Genomic DNA, 25,864 nt, shown 5'->3' with positions numbered 1-25,864 from the left:
CTTTCTCAATCACTATGTGTTAATAGACCTCTCTGCATTGACTTATTGCTTGTTATTAATCCCTGGCTCTCTTCCACAGCACGTCTTTATCCTGTCTTCCCCGTTTCACCACAACTGGTCGCAGCAGATGGCTCCGCCCCTCCCTTACATCAACACCAGCAAATGGGAACTAGTGCAATATGAAAACAATTGTGTCTGTTGTTTATACAGTAGACATATTTGTATATATATTGTACACATATATTTTAGATATATGTTCTGTGTTTGTTCCTTTTCGTTATTGAGTGACTGTGTCTTTCTTTGCAGAGAATTGCACCTCAGTTTCGTTTTGTTTCTTCTAAGATTCTGATTCTGAATGTTAACCTCGTGAACGGTTGCTGCTGATGTTTGCTGCTGTTGCTCTGCTATTCCCTGCTACACGTTACGCAATAATGTAAATTTATTGAGATCTGTCATTTAAATCGTAGCAATTTAAATGACAGATCTTGTTTTAGAACTTAGTTTTTGTATTTATTTTAATGTTTATTTATACTTTTGAACCTGTTGTTTAGCAGAATGCTGCAAATACCAAGACTTAAGAATTCGTGTTATTTTTTCACATCATGTCAAATGTTTGAATGACATTAAAGTCCAATTCTAATGCCAGACATGGATATGGATCTATCCAGGTAAGAAGAAGAAACCATCAAAAATCAATTTCACCTCCTTTAGTGCAAATTGTTCTGCTAAGGCAACAACAAGAAACCCACAAAACAAAATGGTTTGGCAGGTGTGGGCCACAGACCATTACTTTCTTCTCCTCCTGATTATTTGCTAGGGTCCTTATTACATTTGACAGCTTGTGATGGCATCTGCACCCTGTACACGTTGCACAGGTAGTCCAATTCCCCCAAGTCTGCAAACCCTTTGTGCCCTTTGTGATTCACCTTCAGATCCACTAGGCCCCAAAAAGCACACTGCTGCCACACCACTACTAGAGGTTTAAAAACTTAGACCAAATACAAACACCCACAACCTGTGCTGAGAAATGTGATATAGACTGTTGTGCAAAATCTTTTTACTGGGTTGCAGCTGGAATTTTCACACCCATTTCCCACAGTTACTGTGTGGAATTAGGTTTGTTAGATTCAGAAAGTCACAGAAAGGCCAATACAGAGCTTCAAGCTGACACTGGAAAAGTGTGTGTGTGTGTGTGTGTGTGTGGGGGGGGGGGGGGGGGGGGGGGGGGGGTTAAATCAGAGTAAGGTCAATGTCGTTGGGAAGCAAAAAGAACAAAGCAGAAATGCAAAGCTGAAGTTCCACAGTGTGGATGCTATGTACCCCTTCTACACATTAAAATAGCTTCAGTTACAGTAAGCAGAGTTACTCCTGCACAATAAGACTCATACGTGACATTAAGAAACTAAACATTTCACAAGATGCGGGCCTCAGGCAGACATTCAGTCTGATTTCACTTTCTGTTTCCCTGAATTTGTGCAATTTCATCCTTCATCATCCAGTCCACTTAAAGATATTCGTGTTTTTCTCCTTTTACATACAAAGTCATTATTTCAGAGTATTATAGCAAGAATGTATCAAAAGCACTAAACTCTTCTGTCAGCCATTTATACAGAATTTCTTGCATCAACTCTGTGCGTGTGGTTAACCACAAGTTATATAGACGTGGCAAAAGTTTGAGCGTACGTGACAGAAAAGGAAATCATATGTGTTCAGCTGCAACAGAAGCATTGAAATTGTGTATTTCATCCCTGCACAGACTATTTTTTTTGTCTTTCACAGGAAGGGTTGGCAGAAGCATCTCCACCAACTACTAAGCTTCTGAACTGAGGATGCATGCAGCACAACGGGGCAATGAACACGCACATCAACAGCAGGATTTCTGGTTGTTCTGGGGGAGACAGGAAACACTCATTTCTAGCTAAATCGTTACCACGACTCAGATCAGTGCCAGCAACAGGCAGCTGATCTGGCACACCCACTCACTCTGTGCCAGACATCAAGGTTAGAAGAGCATAAATGTGTGACACACATCAAAAAAGCTTGTTGTTATTCCCCACACCAACAAATCTGTGTCACAGTATGACTGTGACAGTATCCCAGCAACATCTTCAGTCCAAAACAAATTTGTGTATTTATTCTTATCTTTTAGACCCTTCACTGTAACTCTTAGAGATGCTAGATGAGTAGTTTCTGAACTCCCAAAGCATTTTCAGGGGGAGAAATATTAATAATGACAGCAACATTATCATCCTTCTGGCAGTCAAGGGAGGGTGCACAGTTTTGCTAAAACAGAAAGACTATCGTGAGAAAATTTTGTCATTGCTCAGTGAGAAAAATTGTATGAGCCCCTGAAATGAGACCCAGGAAGTGGTTACAGGCAGGGGGTGATAGATTGTGTGAAGCAGTTAGAACAAGACAATGCCACTGATGGGGCCTCATACCACAGACTATACCCAAGTCTGTATGGTTTAATGAAGATACATAAAGACGGTGTACCTTGAAGACAAACTGTCTGTATGATCCACTCAGTCACCTATAACATTGCAAAGTTTCTGGCTTCGATCCTCAACCCGTTGACAGGCAGCCCTAAACACCACATCCACAACACTTTGCTGTTTCTTGGGAAGGTGAGAGATGTTGTTATGGAGGCAGATGAGTCAATGATCTTGTACAATGTTACATCTCTCTTTACTTGTGTAACAGTCACTGAAGCAGTGGAGGTAGTTTGTAAGAGATTACAAGATGACCCCAACATCAGCAACAGAAACAACATTACAAACAAAAACAGGCGCAGACTCTTAAATGTGCTGTACAGTCTAATTACGGATTTTTTGTGTATTGTCATGATTTTTGTTTTTCCATTCTAGCTGACAGTGACTGTTTTTTTTTTTCTTGTAGTTGAATAAAAAACAAACCACACAGTGATTGTTGGCATCTGTCACAGAGGCTGGCACGTTTGAATGACAAAGAAAAAGGACTATTATGCTTTTAATTTCATTTAATTTGCTGGTAATTTACATTTGACATTAATTTGACATTAAGTTATTTTGTCCTTTGAAACAAATTAAAACTCACTTCAAAATGTAATATTGAAATCTATAGATTGTAATTTCAACACATATATGCAAAGATTAGAAAAAAAAACTTCAGGGTGGCTCGTTTTTATTTAGGCATTAAACTGGACGTCTACCACATACTTGTGTTGTTGCTGCCATCCGGAGCATTTTAATGGCATGGAATTAACATTTACGTGACACAGCACCTAGCTGTACCAGCTTTACAGAAGCACATAAGCGCAAACATAAAATAAAATAAAATAAAATAAAATAAAATAAAATAAAATAAAATAAAATAAAATAAAATAAAACTAGAATGTTGGCATCATGACAGACTGAAGTCAACAGCAAGAATAAATTACAAGGCTACACCAAAGGTAAGAGTAAAAAAATAAAGAACAGTTATAAGACAGTTATATTAAAAGAAGGCGCTCTGGTTTAAATTAAAGGTCATTTCAAAGGAGATATAGATGATGCAGAAAGGCAGCGATGCTTCACCAGAGGCTTCGTACTTCACACCTTCGTCATGTTCGCAGCGACTAGTGAAGAAAGAGGAAGTGGAGCTTCAGTTTTTTGTGCAAACACTTTTACTGAGTTTGTGCCTGAGTCTGTGTGTTAGCATAACTTACGATCCTTGACCCACTGAGCTTTCGGATCAGCACAAAGCGGTCCGTCATTTGTGTGGAAACTAGAAATAAAATGAAAAAGTTATGGAAATGTGTGTGTTTATGTTCGTGCGTAGGGCAACATGTTCAGACTTACATTATAGCCTTCACACAGGGTGATCCTGCAGGCTGCTCACGGTATGTTTGCCCCACCACGTCAGCGCTCATATTGCGGCTGGTGACCAGAACGCAGCACGGCCTTCTCCTTGGAGCATGGCGAGCTGAGAGAGAAAGTCGATCAGACATTTATGTATTTGGCCTGAGAAGTGTAATTGAACAGAAAACCCAAGGGAACTCCAGGTTTAAAATAAATAATAAAACTCCTCTAAATAATAATAATGATAAAAAAAAAATGGTTGTTGAAATGTTACTTGAAATTTTGTAAATGTTTCTGTGCTTAACGCTGTAACCATTCTGACACTATGGAAACAAATAAGAAAATGAGTTGATGAAACATCAAAGTGCATTACACATAGTAATTCAAACCAATCTGTTTCCACTAACAGATGTGAAGAATTTGTTATTGTTCATTAACCCCGTTTATAAACAGGAAAAGTGGGCCAGCTGAGCAGAAGAAAAACTCACCACTTGGGGGCCTTCTTGAGGCATTTCTACATATTTATTTGGTGTAAGAGGGACAATGTGTTACAATGTAGCCACTGAACAATACTGCAGACATAACTATGCCAGATTTCTAAATAGCAAATGTCTATAAAGACGGTGTTTTGAATCTTTGTGTCACCCTTAAAATGTTGGCAGTATTAATTAGCCAGAGGCTTGTACAAGTCAGCTGACAGCATAAACTGCATAAATATGGTTTATCAATCCCAAAGATATATAATCTGAAAACTTCTACTAAACCTTCACTTTAAAAAAAAACAAAACAACAAATTTAGACATAAAGGAGCATCTTTTAAAAGGCCATGACTAACTGAACAAATTTATCCTGGGAAACACCGTCTACAGACATCTGGTGCTTGGTGGGTAGAAGGTGAGAGTGTAAAAAATGGACAGAATACAACTGGTGTCAAAGTTTATATAAACCATTTTTTGATAGTGAGTTACAGCTACATATGAAATAAATAAAAGGACTGGGTAGTTAGGATGTGCAGTAATAGCAAGCTAGTGAAGCTATATCCACTCCCTGTCACTCCTACTGTAAGATACACAAACTGTAAGATATGTGTTTGATGTTACAGTAGGTAAGCTCTATTACTTCTGTTTTACCCCCAAAATAAGCAAAGCATATCACACACATGCTCAAAAGCAGAGCTGTATAGTGTATGTGTCAAACATGTCTCGCTAAAGCATAAAAATGCAGTGAAGCCTTAAAAGTCTTCAGTTTGCTACACAGGCATGACAGTTTGCAGAAAGTTGCAAGTTTTTCTAAATCTTGCCAACTTATTTTTAACCATTAAGAGTAAAAAAAAAAACCCCCAATGCAAATGAATGTTCTGTGCTGTCCACTGTGATCTGTAATAATCATGTAGTGAGACCCACTGTTGGAACTCCACTATCTCAGGGTGTAAATGTTTACTTCTTTATATTAAAATGAGAGTTGGTTACTATGCAATTGTATTACTGTTTGCGCAAACTTGAGATCGACTTGGCCTAATTGTGGGCCATGGACACCCTTCATGTAGACAAAAATAAATGTATGTGTACATGAAAGCAGGCCTAAGCAGCAGTAACGTTGTTACGAAACTAGCCTGAGATGAAAAGCTAAGCTCTGCAGTGAGGTAATGACAAATTCAGTTTAACTCCTTTTTATTTATATAGCGGCAAACCACAACAACAGTCTCTTTAAAATGTTTCATATTGTAAGACAAGGACCCTACAATAATATAGACAATATTCAATCAGTTTAATACATCTTATCTCTCTTTTTTTCTTTAGAGAAGAAAACACAGTTACCTGCAGAGAGCTGCCAGCACAGATAGAGCGAGAGCAGAAGGAGAGCGATGGTGTGGATCTTCACGGACATTTTCACTGGTGGTCTGGCTCACCGGTCAAGTTGCAACTAACACAAGTTGATTAATGTTTGGATATATATTAGAGAGTGAAGGAAAATATGCAGAGAGAACTGCTGACGTGCTTCTGTCTGCCTGTGCGCTTGTGTGTGTGGTTGTGGTACATCACACCTCCACCCCTTTACAAGTTTGAACTTCTAATGTACCAGCTTTCCGAGAAAAAGCTTCTCACATAGGCAGAGATGTGCAAAGACACTTAAATGTGGTCTACAGTCACATGATTGATGCTGCCAGTTTGTGCATTGTTATTAGGGACCCCTGATTATATTTGGTTTTCCATTTTGACTGACAGTAAATTCCTAGCCCTTCCTTCTAGTTAAAATAAAAAAACAAACAAACCACAACATTTCCACGTTGACAGAATTTTTTTGCCTGCTTATCTAGGTATCAACAAATCCTCAAACTCTAAACCTTCTGCTTGGAATTTAAGCCATTTAATTGAACTACAGGGAGTGCAGAATTATTAGGCAAGTTGTATTTTTGAGGAATAATTTTATTATTGAACAACAACCATGTTCTCAATGAACCCAAAAAACTCATTAATATCAAAGCTGAATGTTTTTGGAAGTCGTTTTAGCTATTTTAGGGGGATATCTGTGTGTGCAGGTGACTATTACTGTGCATAATTATTAGGCAACTTAACAAAAAACAAATATATACCCATTTCAATTATTGATTTTTACCAGTGAAACCAATATAACATCTCCACATTCACAAATATACATTTCTGACATTCAAAAACAAAACAAAAACAAATCAGCGACCAATAAAGCCACCTTTCTTTGCAAGGACACTCAAAAGCCTGCCATCCATGGATTCTGTCAGTGTTTTGATCTGTTCACCGTCAACATTGCGTTGCTGCACGCTTGACTTTTCTCAGTTCATGGGCAGTTATTTTGCGCCTTGGTTTTTCCACACGCTTCTTGCGACCCTGTTGACTATTTTGAATGAAACGCTTGATTGTTCGATGATCACGCTTCAGAAGCTTTGCAATTTTGAGACTGCTGCATCCCTCTGCAAGATATCTGACTATTTTTGACTTTTCTGAGCCTGTCAAGTCCTTCTTTTGACCCATTTTGCCAAAGGAAAGGACGTTGCCTAATAATTATGCACACCTGATATAGGGTGTTGATGTCATTAGACCACACCCCTTCTCATTACAGAGATGCACATCATCTAATATGCTTAATTGGTAGTAGGCTTTCGAGCCTATACAGCTTGGAGTAAGACAACATGCATGAAGAGGATGATGTGGACAAAATACTCATTGCCTAATAATTCTGCACTCCCTGTATATAAGGTTTCCTCTTTAAGTTAAACTGTTTTGCCCCTGAAACAGGTATAATAAAAGAAATCTAGAGACACTACAACTGCTTCTTTGATCCTTCTAATATACTTTTTAGCAGAAGATCAGAAAAGTTTCACACTCTGCTCTGGAGGAAATGTAAATTGTGACAGAAATATGAAGTTGTTGATCGTGTTAGTTTGATGAACCACACACGCAAAGATCAAAATTTTCAGACACTTTTCTGACTGAGTAAATCCCCCAGTTAAAATATTCCTCTTCAGCCATATTCATCATCATCATCATTTATTTATATAGCACTTTAAAAACACACCTGGTAGACCAAAGTGCTGTACAATACTAATATGCACATAGTAATAAAACCAGACATAGCAAAAAAATTATAAAAAATAAATAAATAAAAAATAAAAATAAAAAAAGTCAGTTACCCACAGAGTTAAAAGCCAGGGAATAAAAATAGGTTTTTAATAATGACTTAAAAACTGGCACTGATGTAGCCTGTCTAATATGGAGAGGAAGGTTATTCCAAAGCATCGGCGCGGCAACAGAGAACGCTCGGTCTCCTCTAAGTTTCAGCCGTGACTTTGGCAGTTTATCAGGGGAAAATGGTGTTGGCGTGTTATTTAATTTGCCCTCCTCGTAGCTATTGCTACAGCTGTATTCACTTTTATCTGGGCTTAACTTTAGGCCCATGGCCCTAAATCAATGAACTGGACCTGTCTAGGTTTGTGTTGTGTGTGCATTTTTTTGAGTATTTCTATTGGAATTATTGGATGTGATTATAATATTGTCAAGACTTGAGTGAGAGTCTGGTGTTTCTCCACCGGCTTCCTGTGTTAACCCGTGTCTGCTTCCTGATTCCACACTTTGCCCTACTAACCTGGCATCTGGTTAGTCAGTGAGGCTATATTTAAGACCAACACTGTCATCATTTCTCCACCAGTTCGTCAGCTACCTCATGGTGGTAACCAGGCCTCATTGCTTCTTCTGTTCATGCTCATGGTTTTAACTTACCTGGTTTTCTTGTGCCTACAGTTTCCTCATCAAGTCACCGCTTTGCTCACCTGCAGCTCAATGACCTGGATGCTGGTCTGCTTGGTAAGATTCTCCACACCTCTCTGCAATCTGTTCCTTGGGATCAAAACTACTCACTGTTTCACCCACCTGTCCTCCTGCCCATCATCTCCTCTGGATCATAAGAATAAAATAGGGTTGGAAGCTCATTTACTCACCTCACGGATCCTCACTCGGTTTCCCTCCCCAGAGTCTTACTACCTCCATCCACAGAATCAGTATTCCTCTCACCTCCTTATATTCACTCCTCACTTCCAGGTCCATTTCCATGCACTGGCCTCCAGGGCCCTATGACAAATATGGCTTCCATATTGGACTCCTCTGCACTGAGGAGTTTCTGCTTCAGTCCTCGTGTGAAATTAAAATTCTATTTGTCTCTTACTAATGATAGCATCTTGTTAACACACACTTGCTGTTAGAAAACATACCACCCCATTATCCACATAATGTGAGCACTTTTTTGACTGAATGGGTCAAGGAAATAGATATAGGTTATAAGTTCTGTAAGAATTACAGAAATAATTATACCATTAAAAAAACATACATTTACATTTTGATTTGAGCTGAGCATAAACAGAGAATTTGTAGCAGTGGCCTCCTGATAGCACCTTCAGCCAACACATCCAGCTGTTTCTTGTACACAAACAGATGTTTCTGTTGTCGTTTAAAGGCATTCTTATGCATCACATCCTCAGAAGAAGGAAATTAGAGGTCATCCAGGTCTTCATGTTGTTAAGTTGTTGGTTGGTTTATAAAACTGGTATGTGTATTCTGGCTTTGTGGATAGATAAAACTAGGTATCGTCTCTGTCATAAGACTATAAGGGAAGCAGGTATAATATACATACATACATCTGTGAGCGCACTGAGCAGCTCCTTTAGTCAGACACTGAAACAACCTCGCTGCAGGAAGGACCGCTTTGACAGACCATTCATCCTGACAGCAGTTACGCTCTATAACTCCTCAGTCACAATGTCATGAGTCACTTGGACACTGTGGTCATCCACAATTACCACCTCATGCATAAAATGCATCTTTCACATATATGGACCTGTGCATGTATATGTGTATGTATATTTATATTTATTGTGTATGTATGTATGTGTATTTGTGCTTGTGTGTGTGCATATACATGTCTATACTTATAGATACTTAGATACTTATAGATATCTATTACTTACATAGTAATAGTAATAGTAGCATAGTTTAACTTTATTACTTGCATATCTCCACAACCCTCCATCCATAACACATACTGTGTAAGCGTGTACACAGAACCCCAGCTACTGTTGTATATATTGTATATTGTATTATCTTATTTATTTTCTATTCCGTGACTTTATATTCTTGGTATACTCTTTGTATTCTTCTGCTACCGGTCCGTGAGCTGTGGTAATGCACAAATTTCCCCACTGTGGAATAAAGTCTTATCTTATTTTAAACTTAAATACATGCAGTACTGATCAAATGACCTGATAAAAAGGACCACGTGGCTCTGGTGACTGAGCTGCACTTCTGACACAGAAGTGCAAAAGATATTAAATGATAAATATTATGTGCTACAAGTGCAGCCTGATGGAGGCTCAGTACTGAAATCGAGACTTGAGGTCTGTTATTTGACAAAAGGCTCTAAGAATACAATCATTTTTAGCTAGACGACAGCAAACCTTGTGATTGCTCAGGCTTCTTTAGAGTCATGCACTAGGTCTGGAAAAGAAACGTGACCAAAAAGGACTGACAAAAACCAAAAATGACAGCGGTACTGTACCATATTTAAAGACTGGTCGGCACATGAGTGAAAAGGCTTACCACTTCCTAGTTTGACAGGGCTTCAGGACCCACATGACTTATGATACAGAGAAAAGAAATGACTGGGCTCTGAATCAGCAAGCTGATGTCAGCATTTAGTAGAAAGAAAAAACTGTTAGGCAGCCCACAACTAAACAGCAACTCCTCCAGACAGTTCAGAGGACAGAAATACACTAATAAATGAAGAGGTGGTGTCATATTGTAATGGAGGTGGAGAAGTGGAAATAGAAAGGAATATTCCGTACTCTGACATCAAGTTCAGGAAGTCTTTACTTTCAAAAGATTAAACTAAACTTTGTCGAAACATCTCAGTATGGTTGAGCTGTATTTGGTATTCTTTTGCATTTCAGAAAGAAAAGGGTTCCTCCTTTTCAGTCGTTTTCTAACTTTACTGTCATGAACATCTTTAACATCTTGTGAACTTTTTTTGGCAGCTATCTGGACTGTTTCCACTTCTCACTGTAGAGTGGGCGGCCTTCAAAATGTTTGGAAAGTACCCCATAACCCAATATTAAGCACCAATTGCTTCCCTGAGATCACAGCTGGTGTCTTTCATACACAGCGTTGTGTTAACACCCATTGAATAGACACTGCTAAAACCTCTGGTTTCACAATGGTGCACACACTTGCTGGTGATTAAGTGCGTTTGGTTAGCAGGACCTTGAATCGCTAGTTTTTTACAGACTGCTTCTGCATTTTGGCTACGTGGGTGTTAAAAAATGATGGTGCTGTGTAATATGTCATGTTTTGTTGTTCATCTTGCATTTAAATAATTTAGAAACTGTTAGAAACCAGATTGCCTTTTTAAATAGCATTCTGACATGTAGTAGTTTCTTTTTCACATGATTGTAGGAGCGTAGTGACGCACAGTCACAGGCTCCCACAGTCTGCAGGTGGTTTTCAAAGTGGCATCACTGTTTTTAAAAACTGTTTTTATGTCTTTGATCAGGTATTCTGATACTTTTTTGACCTTTTGCAGAAGAAAATGTCAGAAACATACATGATGAGACGCAGATTGAAGAAGAAGAGAAACACTGAATGCAAGATGTCATTTACATCTTTTATTTCTGATCACTGGTGCTGCTCCACATCTCCCATTTAGATTCAAAGTTGTGACAGGGTTGCCAATAAATACATTTCTTCTAAAGACAATTAAATAAACTAGTGGACTGTATTAGCAAACAAAATGTTGTACATTCAATACTGAGGGAATGAATATGCTCAGTAATAAATATTTATTCCGGTGGATCAAGTCAATTCAACTAATGGTCCCACCAATAAATGAATTGAAAGACATTAGATATTCAACATAGTAAATTAACATAACTATGTCCATCAAGTGTATATTATTATACACCAATATATTAGTTTGTATCAGATTAAGATTTGAACAAACATTGTTCAGAGGTATTTTCATCATCAGATGTCTCACAAGTGCTCATCTCAGAGGTAGATGAAGAGGACGGTAAACCAGTGGAGGCTGATGGAGGAAAGGTGGTGCATGTGATTGTCGAGAAGAGCTAGACTCGAGATTTAGATTTTGCTCTTCTGAAAAAAAAAGCAAAAACATTTATAAGACAACAGATTAGTAACTGAAGGATTGAATACATGAGTGAAGAAAAGTCCAAGTGAGCATGTGAGTGAATTAATGGTGATGTTAAACTCACTCAAGTTCTACAATCTTGGCCTGAACCCAGTGAGCTCTCCCATTAATGCAGTAAAGGCCAGACTGTGTCTGAAAGCTGCAGAAATGACAAACACATTAAATATTTGTACTTAATACATTTTATTAAATTCACTCGGCTCATTGTTCAGTCGAGTGTGTTGCTTTAAATGTATTGAAAAGTGACTTGAGGGAACTACTGTTGCGATTTAGCAATATATAATAATGTGCTCAATTAAAAACTACACATCTTTTAATTAATCAAGAAATAACATTAACATGGGTCTTTCAATCTATAACTTTGTACTAGCTCTATGTACCCAGTTCTTTAAATTGAAAAACTAAGGCCTCGATTGATTCATTTAAATTAGGAGGGATTCTTTAACAAAAAAAAAGATCCAGCCATTTGTTAATTAGTCTTTCAGGACGCTAGCCATTGCTTGAAGTTGTTGAAATATTACTTACATAACTGCATTGACACATGGAGGGTTTTTTCTCTGGACTCTGTATTCCAAGATTGGTTCTATTATCTTCTTACTGGTGACTGTTTTACAGCATTCAAACACCTTTGAAACTGCTGAAAGTTTTTATAAAGGCATTTTTATGTAAAATAAATTCATTTGAAAGATATTAAACAGAGTCTATCTGAAATTCAAACTTACCATCTGATCCAGACACAGCCACCAGGACAACAGCGACCAGCGCAAACAGACTTACAGATTTTACCATTTTCAAACAGCTTGAAAGTTATTAGATTAAATAGTCAAGAAAGGATTATCTGTTGGTCTTTCCTCTCCCTTTTGTCTCTGAAGATCCTGGTGAACTGACAAACACCTTGAAATGCTGGCTACTTAAAGGCCTTAAAGCAGAGGCAATCTTTTAATTAGTCATCTTACTCATTCTTCATGTGATTGACTTTCTTTGACTCTAAAAAAGAATTCCAAGACATTTCAAGCCAGAAATTTGGCAATAGTTTGAGTATCTGATAGGGGGTGTTAGGAGTTCCACAGACGCTGCGAGTCACACTAATGACACGACTTATTTTATTAATAGACTACATAAAGTAAATGAATTTAATGAAGAATATATAAAGAAATAAGACTGTAGATCAGTTATTTATTGTAAACTAAAACACAAAAATTCTCTCAGTTACTATAAGTTAATAACTTTTGATGCTTTTTTTAAAGACTTTTCACTTAACCATTGTCATTTGATGAAGGTCACCTCTGTGGCATTCATGACACAAAATCTTTTGCAATATTTCTGGGCAGGGCACGTTAAGTATGCAGTCATAAGTATGTTCCAGTGCTGTGACGTACGGACATGTCTCACCAGCTCCACCCATGTGCAAGAAAGCTCCAGGGTTCAGGGGAAACAGAAGAAAGTTTTTTTTTTATTAATTAGAGGAAGTAAGTGAAAGCAATGGTGAAACTAAAGTGTGTCCTATTCACTGAGTTAAAGCAGGAGCACACTCCACAATCCCTGTAGATTTATGTAAAATACTGTGCCCTGAAAGTAAAAAAAATAATGACATCGGTAAATCTGTAGAAAACAATGAACTTACTGTAAAGTACAATAAAGATCAAAAACTCAGCTGAATATCTGGTTTGACACTGTTTTAAAGTGGCACTTTTTTTCAAGTAGACTCAGACGCAGGTGGCTGGAAAATTTAGGTGGCAGTAGTTCACAGGAAAAATATCAAGTCTGGAGTTCTGTTGTTGTTTCATTTTTGCCAAAAAAGCCAAATGAACAGAACACCATGACATACGGAAAGCAAAAGGTAATCCACACATCTTCACGTGTTAGCACTTTTCTATTCCTATCATTAATCCATGATTTCCTCCACTTTCTCTGCTGTATATGGAGCCTCCCAAGATCCATCTGTCTGACTATCCCACTTTTTCTTTGGTAGCCTCTTCCTTTGAATTCAACTACCAAGTCCCCTTGTCTTCTTTCCTCTGTAAGGAGGATATATTTAAAACAATATCAATAATAATCCCTCAACTTCAATACACTTCTCCAAATAAAACCAAACAGTCATTCCAAAAACAGCATTGCTATGTTCGTTTAGTTAAAAATCAGGCACACAAACCAATAGCCAAAATATTTCTCTATACACATTTAGAGTCTCCAGAAATTAGCTGCAACCCTGAATTTCTCAACACATAAATCAGTCAGAAGATACACTGAGCCGTCTTTGCCCTGCCAGCTCCCTGGTACAAAGCCTAGTTAATATCCAGCTGAGTCCACCAGAGAACAGAGCAGGTAGCGGTCAGCAGAATTCACAGTAAGAAAGTGGGCATCATTCAGACTTCCTGCTGCATGATGCAGCCAAATCCAGATTGAGGTTTTCTTTCAAACATGGACTGTTTCTATTAGATAGATATGACAATATCTATCTAACAGACCCAAATTTATTCATGTAAATGGGGAGTATTCTGCACATATTAAGGTTAATTATGGCGTTGCACAGTGTTCCATGGACTACATCTATTTACATTGTATATGCCTTCCCTAGGCAATAGTCTGCTATGCAGATCATGCCCAATTTTTTCCATCCGTGAAGCCACATGACACACAGCAATTAGTTAAACTGCAGGAATGTGTTAAAGGCATAAAAATGTGGATGACCTGCAATTTCCTACTTTTTAATTCAGATAAAACTGAGCTTGCTGTACTTGACTCTAAAAATCTTAGAAATATGGTATCTAACCAGATTCTGACTCTGGATGGCATTACCTCGGCCTCCAGTAACATTGTGAGGACCCTTGGAGTCATTTTTGACCAAGACATGTCCTTCAATGCACAAATTAAACAAATATGTAGGACTGCTTTCTTCCATTTGTGCAACATCTCCAAAATTAGAAAAATCCTGTCTCAGAGTGACGCTGAAAAGCTAGTTCATGCATTTATTACTTCTTGACTTGACTACTGTAATTCATTATTATCAGGAAGTCCTAAAAACTCCCTGAAAAGCCTTTAATTAATCCAAAATGCTGCACCATTAGTACTCACTAATTTAATTTAATATCCTGTTCATCACATACTGGTTGTTGAATAATCAGGCAGGCCCCCATCATATTTTAAAGACCTCATAGCAACTTAGCACCCTATTAGAGCACTTCGCTCTCACACTGCAGGCCTACTTGTTGTTCCTAGAGTATTTAAAAGTAGAATGGGAGGCAGAGCCTTCAGTTTTCAGGCCCCTCTTCTGTGGAACCAGCTTCCAGTTTGGATTCAGGAGACAGACACTATCTCTACTTTTAAGATTAGGCTTCAAACTTTCCTTTTTGAGAAAACATATAGTTAGGTTCGCTCAGCTGACCTTGAACCCTCTCTTTGTTATGCTGCAATAACGCCATTCTACTGGGGAATTCCCCTAATTCACTCGCCTCTTTTTGCTCTCTTTGTGTTTAAAATATTTCTCCACAGAGTGTCTTTAGTCTTGTCTTCCTCCCCTCACCTCCAAACGGCCATGGTGGATGGCTGCCCTTCCCTGAGCCTGGTTCTGTAGAAGGTTTCTTCCGGTTAAAAGGAGTTTTCCCTTCCCACTGTTGCCAAGTGTTTTGTTAAAGGGAATCATGTGATTGTTGGTAATTTCTCTGTATAACTGCAGGGTCTTTAACTTACGATATAAATCAGGTGACTGATGTTGTTGTTTACTGGCTTTATATAAGTAAAATCTAATTATATTTAAGTAATTGTGTTTTCTGGTGCCACACTCTCATGATTAGTAGTGACTTTTGCCCAGTCTGTGTACATGCACCTGCAGGAACTCTCTGTTTGTCCTGATTCCCCTTTTAAGGTTAATGCAAAACTGCATGAGCCAGTGAAGGTGGCCTGAAGGGAAAAAGACAGGCGTGCAGGTCTAGTCTGTACCTTTTTGCTTATTTTACATAAAATAATGTCAGAAGCTCACACATGGAAATAAAAAGGTGGATGCAAGATCACCATTAATTTAGTGTTTATTTCAGTCGATCACAATTTAATGAAGATTTCAAATAAATAAATATCTCATGACACTTTCTCAGAATACTGGAAAAAGGAATATATGGATTATATCAGAATGCAATACTGAATGCAAACTCAAACTTGTAACCATCATGGTTGCTCAATTTAACCTTTAAGTCATGACAGTATTTCAAATAAATAAATATCTTTATTTATCATCAAGACACGCCTGCATATAGTAATAATAAAAGCATAAAACTCTTCTAGATGTTGAATAAAGTAACATATAAATACTTATAAATACACTTTCTGATATTTTTTTCCTCTTCTGCATCAGCACAGATTAATTCAGTTGTTCTGTGAAATAATTTCACTTCTAACAAACTGAAAAAAACTACATATACAGCCAAATAATTTAACAATACATTATTAACAATGTACCAGTAATTTTAACATTTATTTAAAAGGCCTTTTCTGGGTTTATTTTTGTTTGTTTTACTAATATCCCGGGGTTTGCAGAGGTGTTTACATCAGATGGCGTCCTACTCGTTCTTGCTTTCTGAAAAGGTCTCGCCAGCTGACATCTCAGAGGTCGCTGAGGAGGAAGGGAGAGCCATGGAAGATGATGAAGGAGAGGCGGTTGATGTTATGATGGAGAGAAGGGAGACTGGAGATGTAGTGGCCACAGACGGTGTAGTGGACTGGGCTTTAGCTTTCCTGAGGGAAAAACAAAAAAAGAAAAACATGAGACTTCAGGTTTGTAACTGAAGGACTGATTCCATTAGTGGCGAGAAGTCCAAGTGAGCATGTGAGTGAATGAATGGTGATGTTAAACTTACTCGAATGCAACAATCTTGGCAAGAACCCAAGGAGCTCTCCCATTGATGCAGAAAAGACCAGACTGTGTCTGAAAGCTGCAGAAATGACAAGCAAATTAAGTATTTGTACTTCAAAAACATAAATTTTTCATATACAACTAACTCATTATTAACAAGCGAGTATGTTGGTTTTTGCTTTAATTCTTTTAAAGTTTTGAACAACAAGCTTAATTTAAAACCACACATTTTAGAAAATTAAATGAAATACCATTAAATTTTGGACTAAGTCAAAGTATGTTAAACTGGAATAGCAAAGGTCTATTAAATGTTAACTGTCTTTTTGTACTGTAGTCATTGCTTTAAGGAGTCAAAATATTACTTACATGACTGCGTTGACACAAGGAGCGTTTGCTTTCTGGACCAAGTATCCCACGATCGGCTCTGCGATCTTCTTATTGGCTACAGATGTGCAGCAGGAGGCCAGCTTTACTGTTGAAGCAGGAATTTCATTTTACTTAAATGCATTTTTATATAAAATAAAATTCAAGGAACTTTATCAGAGTTTATCTGAAATTTAAACTTACCACCTGACCCGGACACAGCCATAGCCAGCAGGACAACGGCGACCAGCGCAAACAGACTTCCAGACTTCACCATTTTGAAAAGCTTAATAAATATGAAGTTAAATAGTCAGTAAATGATTATCTGTTGGTTCTTCTTCTCCCTTTGTCTCCGGAGGGATCGATGTACTGACAAACGTCTTAAGAAGTTGGATACTTAAAGGCACCGAAAGCAGAAGTGATCCTTCCGGGTTAGTCATCATCCTTCTTTTTTTCTGATTTTCTTCTCTTTTCTTTTCATTCACGTGAATGAGTTTAATGCTGATTTAAGAGGAATTCTGACGAACTTACATCCGAAAGCACTTTCATCACACTTTCAGACGGAAATTTGGTCAATGGGGTTTTCTAAGTATCAGACTGTGGCTGTTAGGAGTCCTGCAGGAGCTACAATTTAAATGAACAGACATCCAGAAAACATGAGATACAGACAGCAGAAGACATTTCATTTTAATTAAAGGAACAGTCCGTATGCTTTGCTTCTTCATCCACTTTAGACTTGCTCTCACTTGTTTCTTACTAATCCTGTGCACTCCACTCTCTTTACTCCAGCTGTCCTCCACTTTCTCATTTTCTTCATTGATCAGTTCCTCAAACTTCCACTTTCCAATTCCACTCCTTCCTTTCCACTGCTCTCTTTTCTGTACACCTAGCCTTCCAATAGTCCATCTTACTATCTATCCCATCTTTTTCTTTGGCAGCCTCTTTCTTTGAATCCTGTTCTGTACTTCCTCATTCTACCACCACCTTTTCCTATTTACTTTCCTCTGTCAGCAGGACATTCTTTAAAAAAATAAAAATAAGGATCTAAATATCCAAATGGCCATTAAGATATCATTGGCTGCTGCAAAGATATAATGAAGTAAATACTACTAGATTCACAGAGAATTAGTTTCACTGAACAGTATGTAGTTCTTCATCAAAGAGATTGGTCGTTCTTACCAGCTGTGTTAGGATATCAGCATGTTACACAACAAAACGTGAAATGATATTTAACTCATAATAAATCCAAAGAAAACGAATAAAGCAGTAAAACAACTGAAGAATCCAATAAAGCTGGTACAGTGGGCAACTAAGAGGTGACAGGACTATAAACACACATCCTCACACACACACAAATATTCATTAGGTACAGATGGGAAAGAACCACAGATATTGGGAAAGTAAGCAGCAGAACAGAGCTTCACAAAGAGAACCAAGAAAAAAAAAGACAAAAATAACTTTTAAGATGAAAAAGGAAGTAACTTAAAGATAAATATGAAAAAGACAACAAACCCACACCAAGGTGGGCAAAGACAGGGGAACACAAATAAATTGTTATTTAAACTCGATAATTTCCTACAAATTTGTATTTTATCAACAATATCCTCAGATTTACCCTAAAATAATAAGCATGTAAATCAAGCAGGATCTTCTGGGATTGTCAGTTTCTTGAATAGCCAAAAAGCGAGTCGTGTGTTAAAATGCTGATTTCTGCTGTAGCAGATTCAGGCTTTAAACAGGTTTACAAAATATAAACACATCTGATTAATGGAATGGTTTGTGGCTTTACAACTAATTTCTTCCTTCAGACCAGCTGTAAACCAGACTCTCGTTTTTTCGTCGGTAGCTGTCTGTTACACTTCCCTTCCACTGATCTGAGTAACTAGGCTGGGCGTGTTGACTTTGCTTATACACATTTTTATTTAGTGCTAATTAGCATGTGTTTGCAGCTGTTTAATGCATCTGTATGTGTCATAGGTTCAGGGGGACTGCTGAGATCCAGGTGTTATTAATTACACCACCATACAATTAGACAGGATACTACCCGAAAACAAAAGACATGAAGGAGGACTGATGACAGACAACACTGTTTTTTTTTTTTTTTTTAAATGACATCAGAAACAGCAGTATGCGACATTACGTGATGGCAGAGCTTCAGTTCATCCTTTGTCATTTTTTTTTTTTTTTTTTTTTTTAATAAATAGGACAGGGGGAATGAATGAGAGAAAGAGGGGGAGAGAAAGAAAGAAAACCAAAGGGGAGAAGAGACGGTGAGAAGGGGGGAAGAGAGAGAAAAAAAAAAAAGAACTCCTGGGTCACCTGTATGGAGAAAAAAAAAAAACAAACAAAAAAAACAAACAGAGGAGACAGCAAACAACAAAGAGCAACATAATAATAGAGAAAACAAAGCACCATCACAATAAACTAGCTAGTCATAGATATCAATATTTACTAAATAATAAACGATATTGTGCAGCACGCAAGATAGACAGCGCACAGTGTGCTTTGAGGCAGCAGCCAAGAAAGCTTTAGTCCGCGTCTGTGAATACCCATGTGTGCATACCTGTGTGGATCAGCATGCTTGCATTCCAAAGGTTTCTCCATGTAATGATCTGCTAGGGAGTGTGGGGGGGCCACAGCCCCGTCCTCCAGGGTGTGAAGCAGGTATGGAGGAGATCAAAACTCCAGACATCCAGAGGCCCCCAGAACACAAGAGACCAAGGAAGACCAACAGAGGGGCAGCCGCGCCACTGTTCCAGTAAGAGCTGAGGAGAGTCCCAGATGAGGGCTCGCCCAGCAGCCGCGGAGCAGAAGTCAGGGGGAGTTGCAGTGACGCGCCCGTGAGCTCCGCCGGCCCCCAGCTGCACCTGAGTGACCGAGCCCCAGGCCGAGAGGCCGGGGGCACCCCACCTCCAAAGGGGCCCGAGCGAGCCCCAGGCCCCAGGCCCCGACAAGCGGCCGCCAAGGAGTGAGCCGGTGTGTACCCGGACGCCCACCCCCAGACACAAAGAACCACCAACACACCGACACCTGAGGGAGTCCGCCACCGGCAGGGGAAGTGGTGGTGGGTGGAGATAGGCCTCCAAACCTTGGAGGGCCTGAGGTGTCCCCAGAGAGGTGGCGTCTGATACCCAACCTGACATATAGACACAGGCATACAGGCACACACAGACACAAACATCCATTCCCACCCTCATGCTCTCATATGCACTCACTCCACACTCAACCAACGTGGAGACAGACATAAAGAGACGCTGTACACACGATCACACTCCCCAAGCGTACTCTACAAACCGGGTCTAGGTACCCTTGCCCCTGGAGGGGGGAATTGCACCCAGACCCAGGTGGTGTTACCCTTTTCCCTGCGGTGGGGAGAGGCAGACCACCCCGACTCCGCAGCAGCAGGGAGGCCCCACACCCCAGACCGCAGTCGGACGGCCAACTCCTCCTACTAGCCCTCCCGCTCCAGCAGGCCGCAGAGAATGGGGGTGAGAGAAGACTCCAAACCTCCCTCCACCCGCTCATTGTAGTGTTGATGCATATGTGTTCTAAGGTGCATTTAAAACCCAGGAGGGCTTGGAGCTACCTGCCAAGGAGCAGCAGGTAAGCGCATAGTCCCTCCTGCTAGCCCTCAATGACTAAGTGTATTTAAAATTGAGAGGTGGGCAACGACGTCAGGGGTGAGGTATACACCCTGATGGTGATTTGGACTCCGTGATTGTGCCCACCCCCAAGATCCTATATGTATGTGTAATGAGAGTGTGAATAATGTGAATGTCTAAGTTGTGGGATAAAATTGAGGCAGAGGCAGCCAGAAGGGGACGGGGGGGGGGGGGGGGGTAGCCTCCTCTGCACCCTGGTGACATACCCCCACTCCAAGGCCCTGCATGTGTGGGTGGTTGTGGAGGAGCGGGAAGAGGGAGGCAGCTGGAGATGGGGAGGGAAGGAAGGGAGGGGCAGGTAACCCCTCCCTGGGGCCAGCTCCCCCGCTGACCCCAGTAGGCACTCCCACCCTCCGCGACCCGCCAGGGAAGGGGGGCCCAGGCCCATCAGACCGGGGCCCAGTGCAGTAGCGCCCCCCGGCTCCACAGAGCCCTGGACAGTCCACCCAACCCCACCACAGAGAAAACTGCACCCACCCCACCATCCACACATCTTCCAGACTACATAAGACGGTAAACGCCCAGGCTGAGATCTTCCTCCACCTCTCCTGTATCTCCCCCTCCTGCAGAGAGTTCCTGAAGAGAAGAAAGCTCCTGCAAGATGTGACCATCCCCCCCACCAGTTGAAGAGCCCCCCAGGCGGCTCGACGCACCGGCGGCACCCTGCTCCAGGGCCGGGCCCCCATGCACCCACCCGCCCAGACAGACAACACTGTTACCTCACTACACTCTGAGCTGAGCCATCTTTACAGAGGACGATAGGGGAATAAAAAGTGAATGCATGTGTGCTGAGATAAAAAAAATGTGATTATTTGTCTCCCGTTGTGTTCAAATTACCCAGAATAGTTTCAGACAGTTCTGATACTCTCACAGTGTTTGAAATATGTGAAAACAGCTACAGTCATATGAAGCTGCAGCTGCACAACTGCATGAGCCACTGAATGTGGTCTGAACAGATAAAGAACGGTTCTGCTAAAAAGGAAATAAAAAGATGGATGCAGGATCATCATCAATTCAGTGTTTATTTCTGTCCGTCGCAATCTTCACAACAAAATTATTCCATTAAATAAATATCTCATGACACTTTCTCTGAAATATTACACAAATTAATTTCACCAAAATGCATTTGTTTGGTCTACGTATAGATCATAAAAATGGATGAATACTTAATGCAACATCAAAATTCTAACCATAGTGGTTGCACAACTCAGTTTTAAGTTACAATATTTCAAGTAAATAAATATCTCTATTTTTCAACAAGACATGCCGGCATGTGGCAATAAAAATGTAAAACCTTTCCACACAGTAACATGTAAACACTGACGAATTCACTTTCCTATAAAATGTTTCTCCTGTACTGTAGAAGCACAGATAAATTAAATTAGACTAAAAAAATTACTTTTAATGAATGGATTAAAATACATATTCAGCCAAATAATTTAACAATAAATTATCAGTAATTATTACTAATTTTTGACTTTGTTCTTTCTTCATCAGATGGCGTCCTAATCATTCCTGCTTTCTGAAAAGGTCTCACCGGCTGACATCTCAGAGGTTGCTGAGGAGGAAGGTAAAGCCGTGGAAGATGATGAAGGAGAGGCGGTTGATGTTATGATGGAGAGAAGGGAGACTGGAGATGTAGTGGCCACAGACGGTGTAGTGGACTGGGCTTTAGCTTTCCTGAGGGAAAAACAAAAAAAGAAAAACATGAGACTTCAGGTTTGTAACTGAAGGACTGATTCCATTAGTGGCGAGAAGTCCAAGTGAGCATGTGAGTGAATGAATGGTGATGTTAAACTTACTCGAATGCAACAATCGTGGCAAGAACCCAAGGAGCTCTCCCATTGATGCAGAAAAGACCAGACTGTGTCTGAAAGCTGCAGAAATGACAAGCAAATTAAGTATTTATACTTCAACAAATACATTATCTTTAAGTTTGTTTAATAGTATTGAATTTGATTGATTAAAAGCAATTAAGAAAATTATTGGAAAAACTACTAAAATGGGTCTTCAGACTATATAAAGTGCATCAAGCTGAAAAGGTTGCTATTTATTTATCTTTAACAATCTTTAAGGAGTCTAATTGTTGCTTTAAGGTGTTTAAAGTGCTGCTTACATGACTGCGTTGACACACGGACGCCTTGCTCTCTGGACCAAATATCCCAAGATCGGCTCTGTAATCTCCTTATTGGTGACAGTTTTGCAGCAAGTGGCCAGTTTTTCTGTTGAAGCAAGGATTAAGTTTTAATTGAAATGTATTTTTATACAAAACAAAGCCTGAAAGATTATAAACAGAGTTTTTCTAAAGGTTAGCTTACCATCTGATCCAGACACAGCCACAGCCAGCAGGACAACGGCGACCAGCGCAAACAGACTTCCAGACTTCACCATTTTTAAAAAGCTTGATAAATACGAGATTAAACAGTAAATGATTATCTGTTGGTCTTTCTTCTCCCTTCGTCTCCGGAGAGCTGGATGTACTGACAAATGTCTTGAGATGTTGGATACTTAAAGGCGCTAAAAGCAGAAGTGATCCCTCTGGGTTTTTTTCTTCCTTCTCTTTTCCTATCCATGCTCCTTTTTTCATGAATGGATAAGTTTAATGCTGATTTCAGGGGAATTCCAAGACACTTACATCCGAAACCACTTTCATTGCACAATGTCAATCCTAAATTTGGTCATGGCTTTTCCCCAACGATCATATTGTGGGTGTCGGGAGTCCTCAAATCATGCTTATAGCAAGTTTTTTTTTTTTGATGACTTGATTTATTCGAAGAAGTAATAAAGAGGAAAGACTGAATCTGTTGTCTAACGTAATTCAAACAAATCATTCTTTAAGTGCAAAAATTCTCAGTTATATAAATTCATGATTAAAAGCTTTTTTTAAAAAAACATTAAGTGATTCTTATTTTTTGAAAGTCACCTCTGTGGCATTCATGATACAAAACCTTTGGTCATCATTGTAGGCAGGGCACATTAAAGTGTGCAGTCACAAGTGTGCTCGGGTACTTTGACGCATGGGCATGTCACAACATCGACCTCTGACCTCCCACCCATGTGCAAGAAACTGTGCAACGCCATGTCTGGGGGAAACAGAAGAACGTCTTCCTAGGTTTGAAAAGTTTGCAAATAACAGGAAGTGAAATTGAAGAATGTCCAACTCATCCAGTTAAATGGAAAGACACGTTTTTCTAGATCTATGTAAAATACTGAGCACTGAAAGTAAAGTGAGGATGTTTTTAAAACTAATGAGATTAATACATTTGTGGAAAATAGCAAACTACATGTAAAGTACAATAAATATCAAGAACTCACATCAGTATTTGGTGTAATACCACTAAGGGTCATTTTTTTCCAACAGTTTTTTTTATAAAAAGGCAAATGAACATTCACTAGCTGGGCCCACGTCCTCAGTTTAGGTTTTCACGGCGTTTTGGTAGGTAAGAGTGAATGCTTTGACATGCTGCAGTTTGGGGAAGGCCTCAAAGGGGACTGGCGACAGCTCCTGGGCTGCCCGATCCCCATGTAAAACAAGTAGGGAGGGAGGGTGGGGCACGTAAACAAGAATGAACAGGTTGCAGAACTGGGGGAACCTATATAGATGACAACAGGAAAGAGCATGTTTGGAGGCGTGGTCATGCTCCTGAAATTCCGATACATAATCTCCAAAACATCCAGAAAAGATGAGACACAAGAAGCAACAGACAAGCCATTTATCTTAATCACACCAAAGGAAGTCCAACTTCAGACAAAAGTAGGAAAAAGAGAAGACAAGAGACAAAAATAACCACTAATCCATCCGGATTCATGATGGACAGGGACAGGACGTTAGCCTGAAGCTGGGCTAACGCAGATAGACATGCAACTCACATTTGCACCCTGTGGTTACACCAAACTCTAATTTGCCATAAATGTGTATTTCATCAACCACAACAACCTAAATAAGCAGGTTTACCAAACAGCAGCTTCTGGGACTGTCAGTTTCTTGAAAAGCCAAAAAGTGAATCTGTGCTCAGACGTACTTCTGCTGTAGTAAAGTCAAGCTTTAAGCATGTTTACCAAAGATAAACACATTTCATCAGTGAAATACTTTTGGCCTTTATAGCTAATTTCCTCCTTCAGAACAACTGTAAACCAGAGTTTTTTCTTTCTTTTTATCTGTAGCTGTCTGCTGCACTTCACTTCCGCTAATCTGAGGAACTCAACTGGACGCGCTGACTCTGTGTCGTTAGTGCAGCACACATTCATATTGCATCCGGAAGTATTCACAGCGCTTCTCTTGCTTCAGAGTTTGTCATGTTACAGCCTGATTGCAACATGGATTAAATTCATTTTTTACCGTAAAAATTCGACACAATACAGCGTATTACTTACATGACTGCATTGACACATGGATACGTTGCCCTTGGCTACTTAACGGTGACGTTTGTACTGCAAGTAGTCAGCTTTCCTGTTTAAGCTTAAATTATATTTTAATTAAATGCATTTTTTAAATAAAACACAACTATCTGAACCATCAAACAGAGTTTATATGAAATTAAAATTTACCGTCTGACCCATACACATTCACAGCTACCAGGACAACAGCGACAAGCGCAAACAGACTTCCAGACTTTACCGTATTCTTAAAGCTTGACAAATATGAGATTAAATTGTCACTGTTGGTCTTCCTTTTCCAGTTGTTTCTGGAGAGCTCAGTGAACTGACAACATTTCAATAAGGGGAGATCATTAGAAGGAATTGAACATGATTTATTACATTTGAAAAAACTGAATTCAGTTTGAAATATTTGGCGGTTAGACTTCAATGATCCATCGCAGCAGAATGGATTCCCAGCTGTGATAGGGATTGGGACGGATGCCCCTGAATCTAAACACTGATGGTGGAGATGAAGATGGAGGCTTGAATGATGAGTGATGAGGGAGAGACGGTGATCAGGAGGAGGTGGGTTGCATGAAAGTATCTGCAAGGGAGAATGACAGATGCTCAGCAAAGTACGCAGAGTGGAGGCCTTAAGAAGGCTGAGAGAAAGCTGATTGGACTAGAACAATGATTTGAGTGATGTAAAGTTGAGATTAGCTACCAACACCTCAGAAGCAGACAGCTGGCTGTAGCTCAGGAGGTAGAGCAGGTCATCCCTGTCTGCTCCAGTCTGCATGCCAAATGTCCATGGGCAAGATCCTAACCACAAGTTGCATCCATCGGAGTTATAATGTGAGTGAATGTTAGTTAGAAAACACTTAAAAGCATAGAAATAGTACTTGTGTGAATGTGGCATGTTGTATAAAGTGCTTTGAGTGCTCCGGGAGAGTAGAAATGCGCTATATAAGAATCAGTCCATTTAACATTTGTGTGGTTACAGATCTTCCTCTTACGTTCTCTTTCTCTTATGTTGAATATTAAAGTATATTAAAGGCCTGAAAGGAGAAGCGATCACTCTCTTCCTTCTT

At 39.6% G+C, this 25,864-nt stretch overlaps 3 protein-coding genes and 1 long non-coding RNA gene across 5 annotated transcripts; all 4 read right to left on the bottom strand.

The window, feature by feature from the left end:
* Window positions 1-2,796: 2,796 nt before the first annotated feature.
* On the bottom strand, window positions 2,797-5,825 carry LOC147322356 (C-C motif chemokine 3-like). The gene is made up of 4 exons (XM_086305204.1): window positions 5,636-5,825; window positions 3,819-3,942; window positions 3,686-3,744; window positions 2,797-3,595 (listed from the first exon to the last, which is right to left on the bottom strand). Exons 1-4 carry the CDS (start codon window positions 5,703-5,705, stop codon window positions 3,570-3,572), a joined length of 279 nt encoding a protein of 92 aa, XP_086161330.1. The 5' UTR covers window positions 5,706-5,825; the 3' UTR covers window positions 2,797-3,569.
* A 5,161-nt stretch (window positions 5,826-10,986) lies between these two features.
* On the bottom strand, window positions 10,987-12,503 carry LOC147322355 (uncharacterized). 2 transcript variants are annotated; one of them, XR_015130915.1, is made up of 4 exons: window positions 12,266-12,503; window positions 12,069-12,177; window positions 11,608-11,682; window positions 10,987-11,488 (listed from the first exon to the last, which is right to left on the bottom strand). It is a non-coding gene; the product is annotated as an uncharacterized LOC147322355 (long non-coding RNA). The 2 variants fall into 2 exon arrangements; XR_015130914.1 differs by having other exon boundaries at window positions 12,069-12,180; window positions 12,266-12,501.
* A 3,075-nt stretch (window positions 12,504-15,578) lies between these two features.
* LOC147322354 (uncharacterized) lies at window positions 15,579-17,101 on the bottom strand. Its single transcript, XM_086306792.1, has 4 exons — window positions 16,957-17,101; window positions 16,756-16,861; window positions 16,394-16,468; window positions 15,579-16,271 (listed from the first exon to the last, which is right to left on the bottom strand). The coding sequence occupies exons 1-4, from the start codon at window positions 17,027-17,029 to the stop codon at window positions 16,097-16,099; spliced, it is 429 nt and encodes a 142-aa protein (XP_086162918.1). The 5' UTR covers window positions 17,030-17,101; the 3' UTR covers window positions 15,579-16,096.
* A 4,333-nt stretch (window positions 17,102-21,434) lies between these two features.
* LOC147322353 (uncharacterized) lies at window positions 21,435-22,881 on the bottom strand. The gene is made up of 4 exons (XM_086306791.1): window positions 22,733-22,881; window positions 22,531-22,636; window positions 22,217-22,291; window positions 21,435-22,094 (listed from the first exon to the last, which is right to left on the bottom strand). Exons 1-4 carry the CDS (start codon window positions 22,803-22,805, stop codon window positions 21,920-21,922), a joined length of 429 nt encoding a protein of 142 aa, XP_086162917.1. The 5' UTR covers window positions 22,806-22,881; the 3' UTR covers window positions 21,435-21,919.
* Between the last annotated feature and the right edge of the window lie 2,983 nt (window positions 22,882-25,864).

Source organism: Aulonocara sp. 'chitande type north' Nkhata Bay, linkage group LG9 (assembly GCF_057382095.1).
Source record: "Aulonocara sp. 'chitande type north' Nkhata Bay isolate Kocher_YH1m ecotype deep benthic linkage group LG9, A_spYH_male_GT1.1, whole genome shotgun sequence".
In the NCBI taxonomy this organism is placed as follows: Eukaryota; Metazoa; Chordata; class Actinopteri; order Cichliformes; family Cichlidae; genus Aulonocara; species Aulonocara sp. 'chitande type north' Nkhata Bay.
This window is presented reverse-complemented; position numbering and strand designations above follow the sequence as displayed.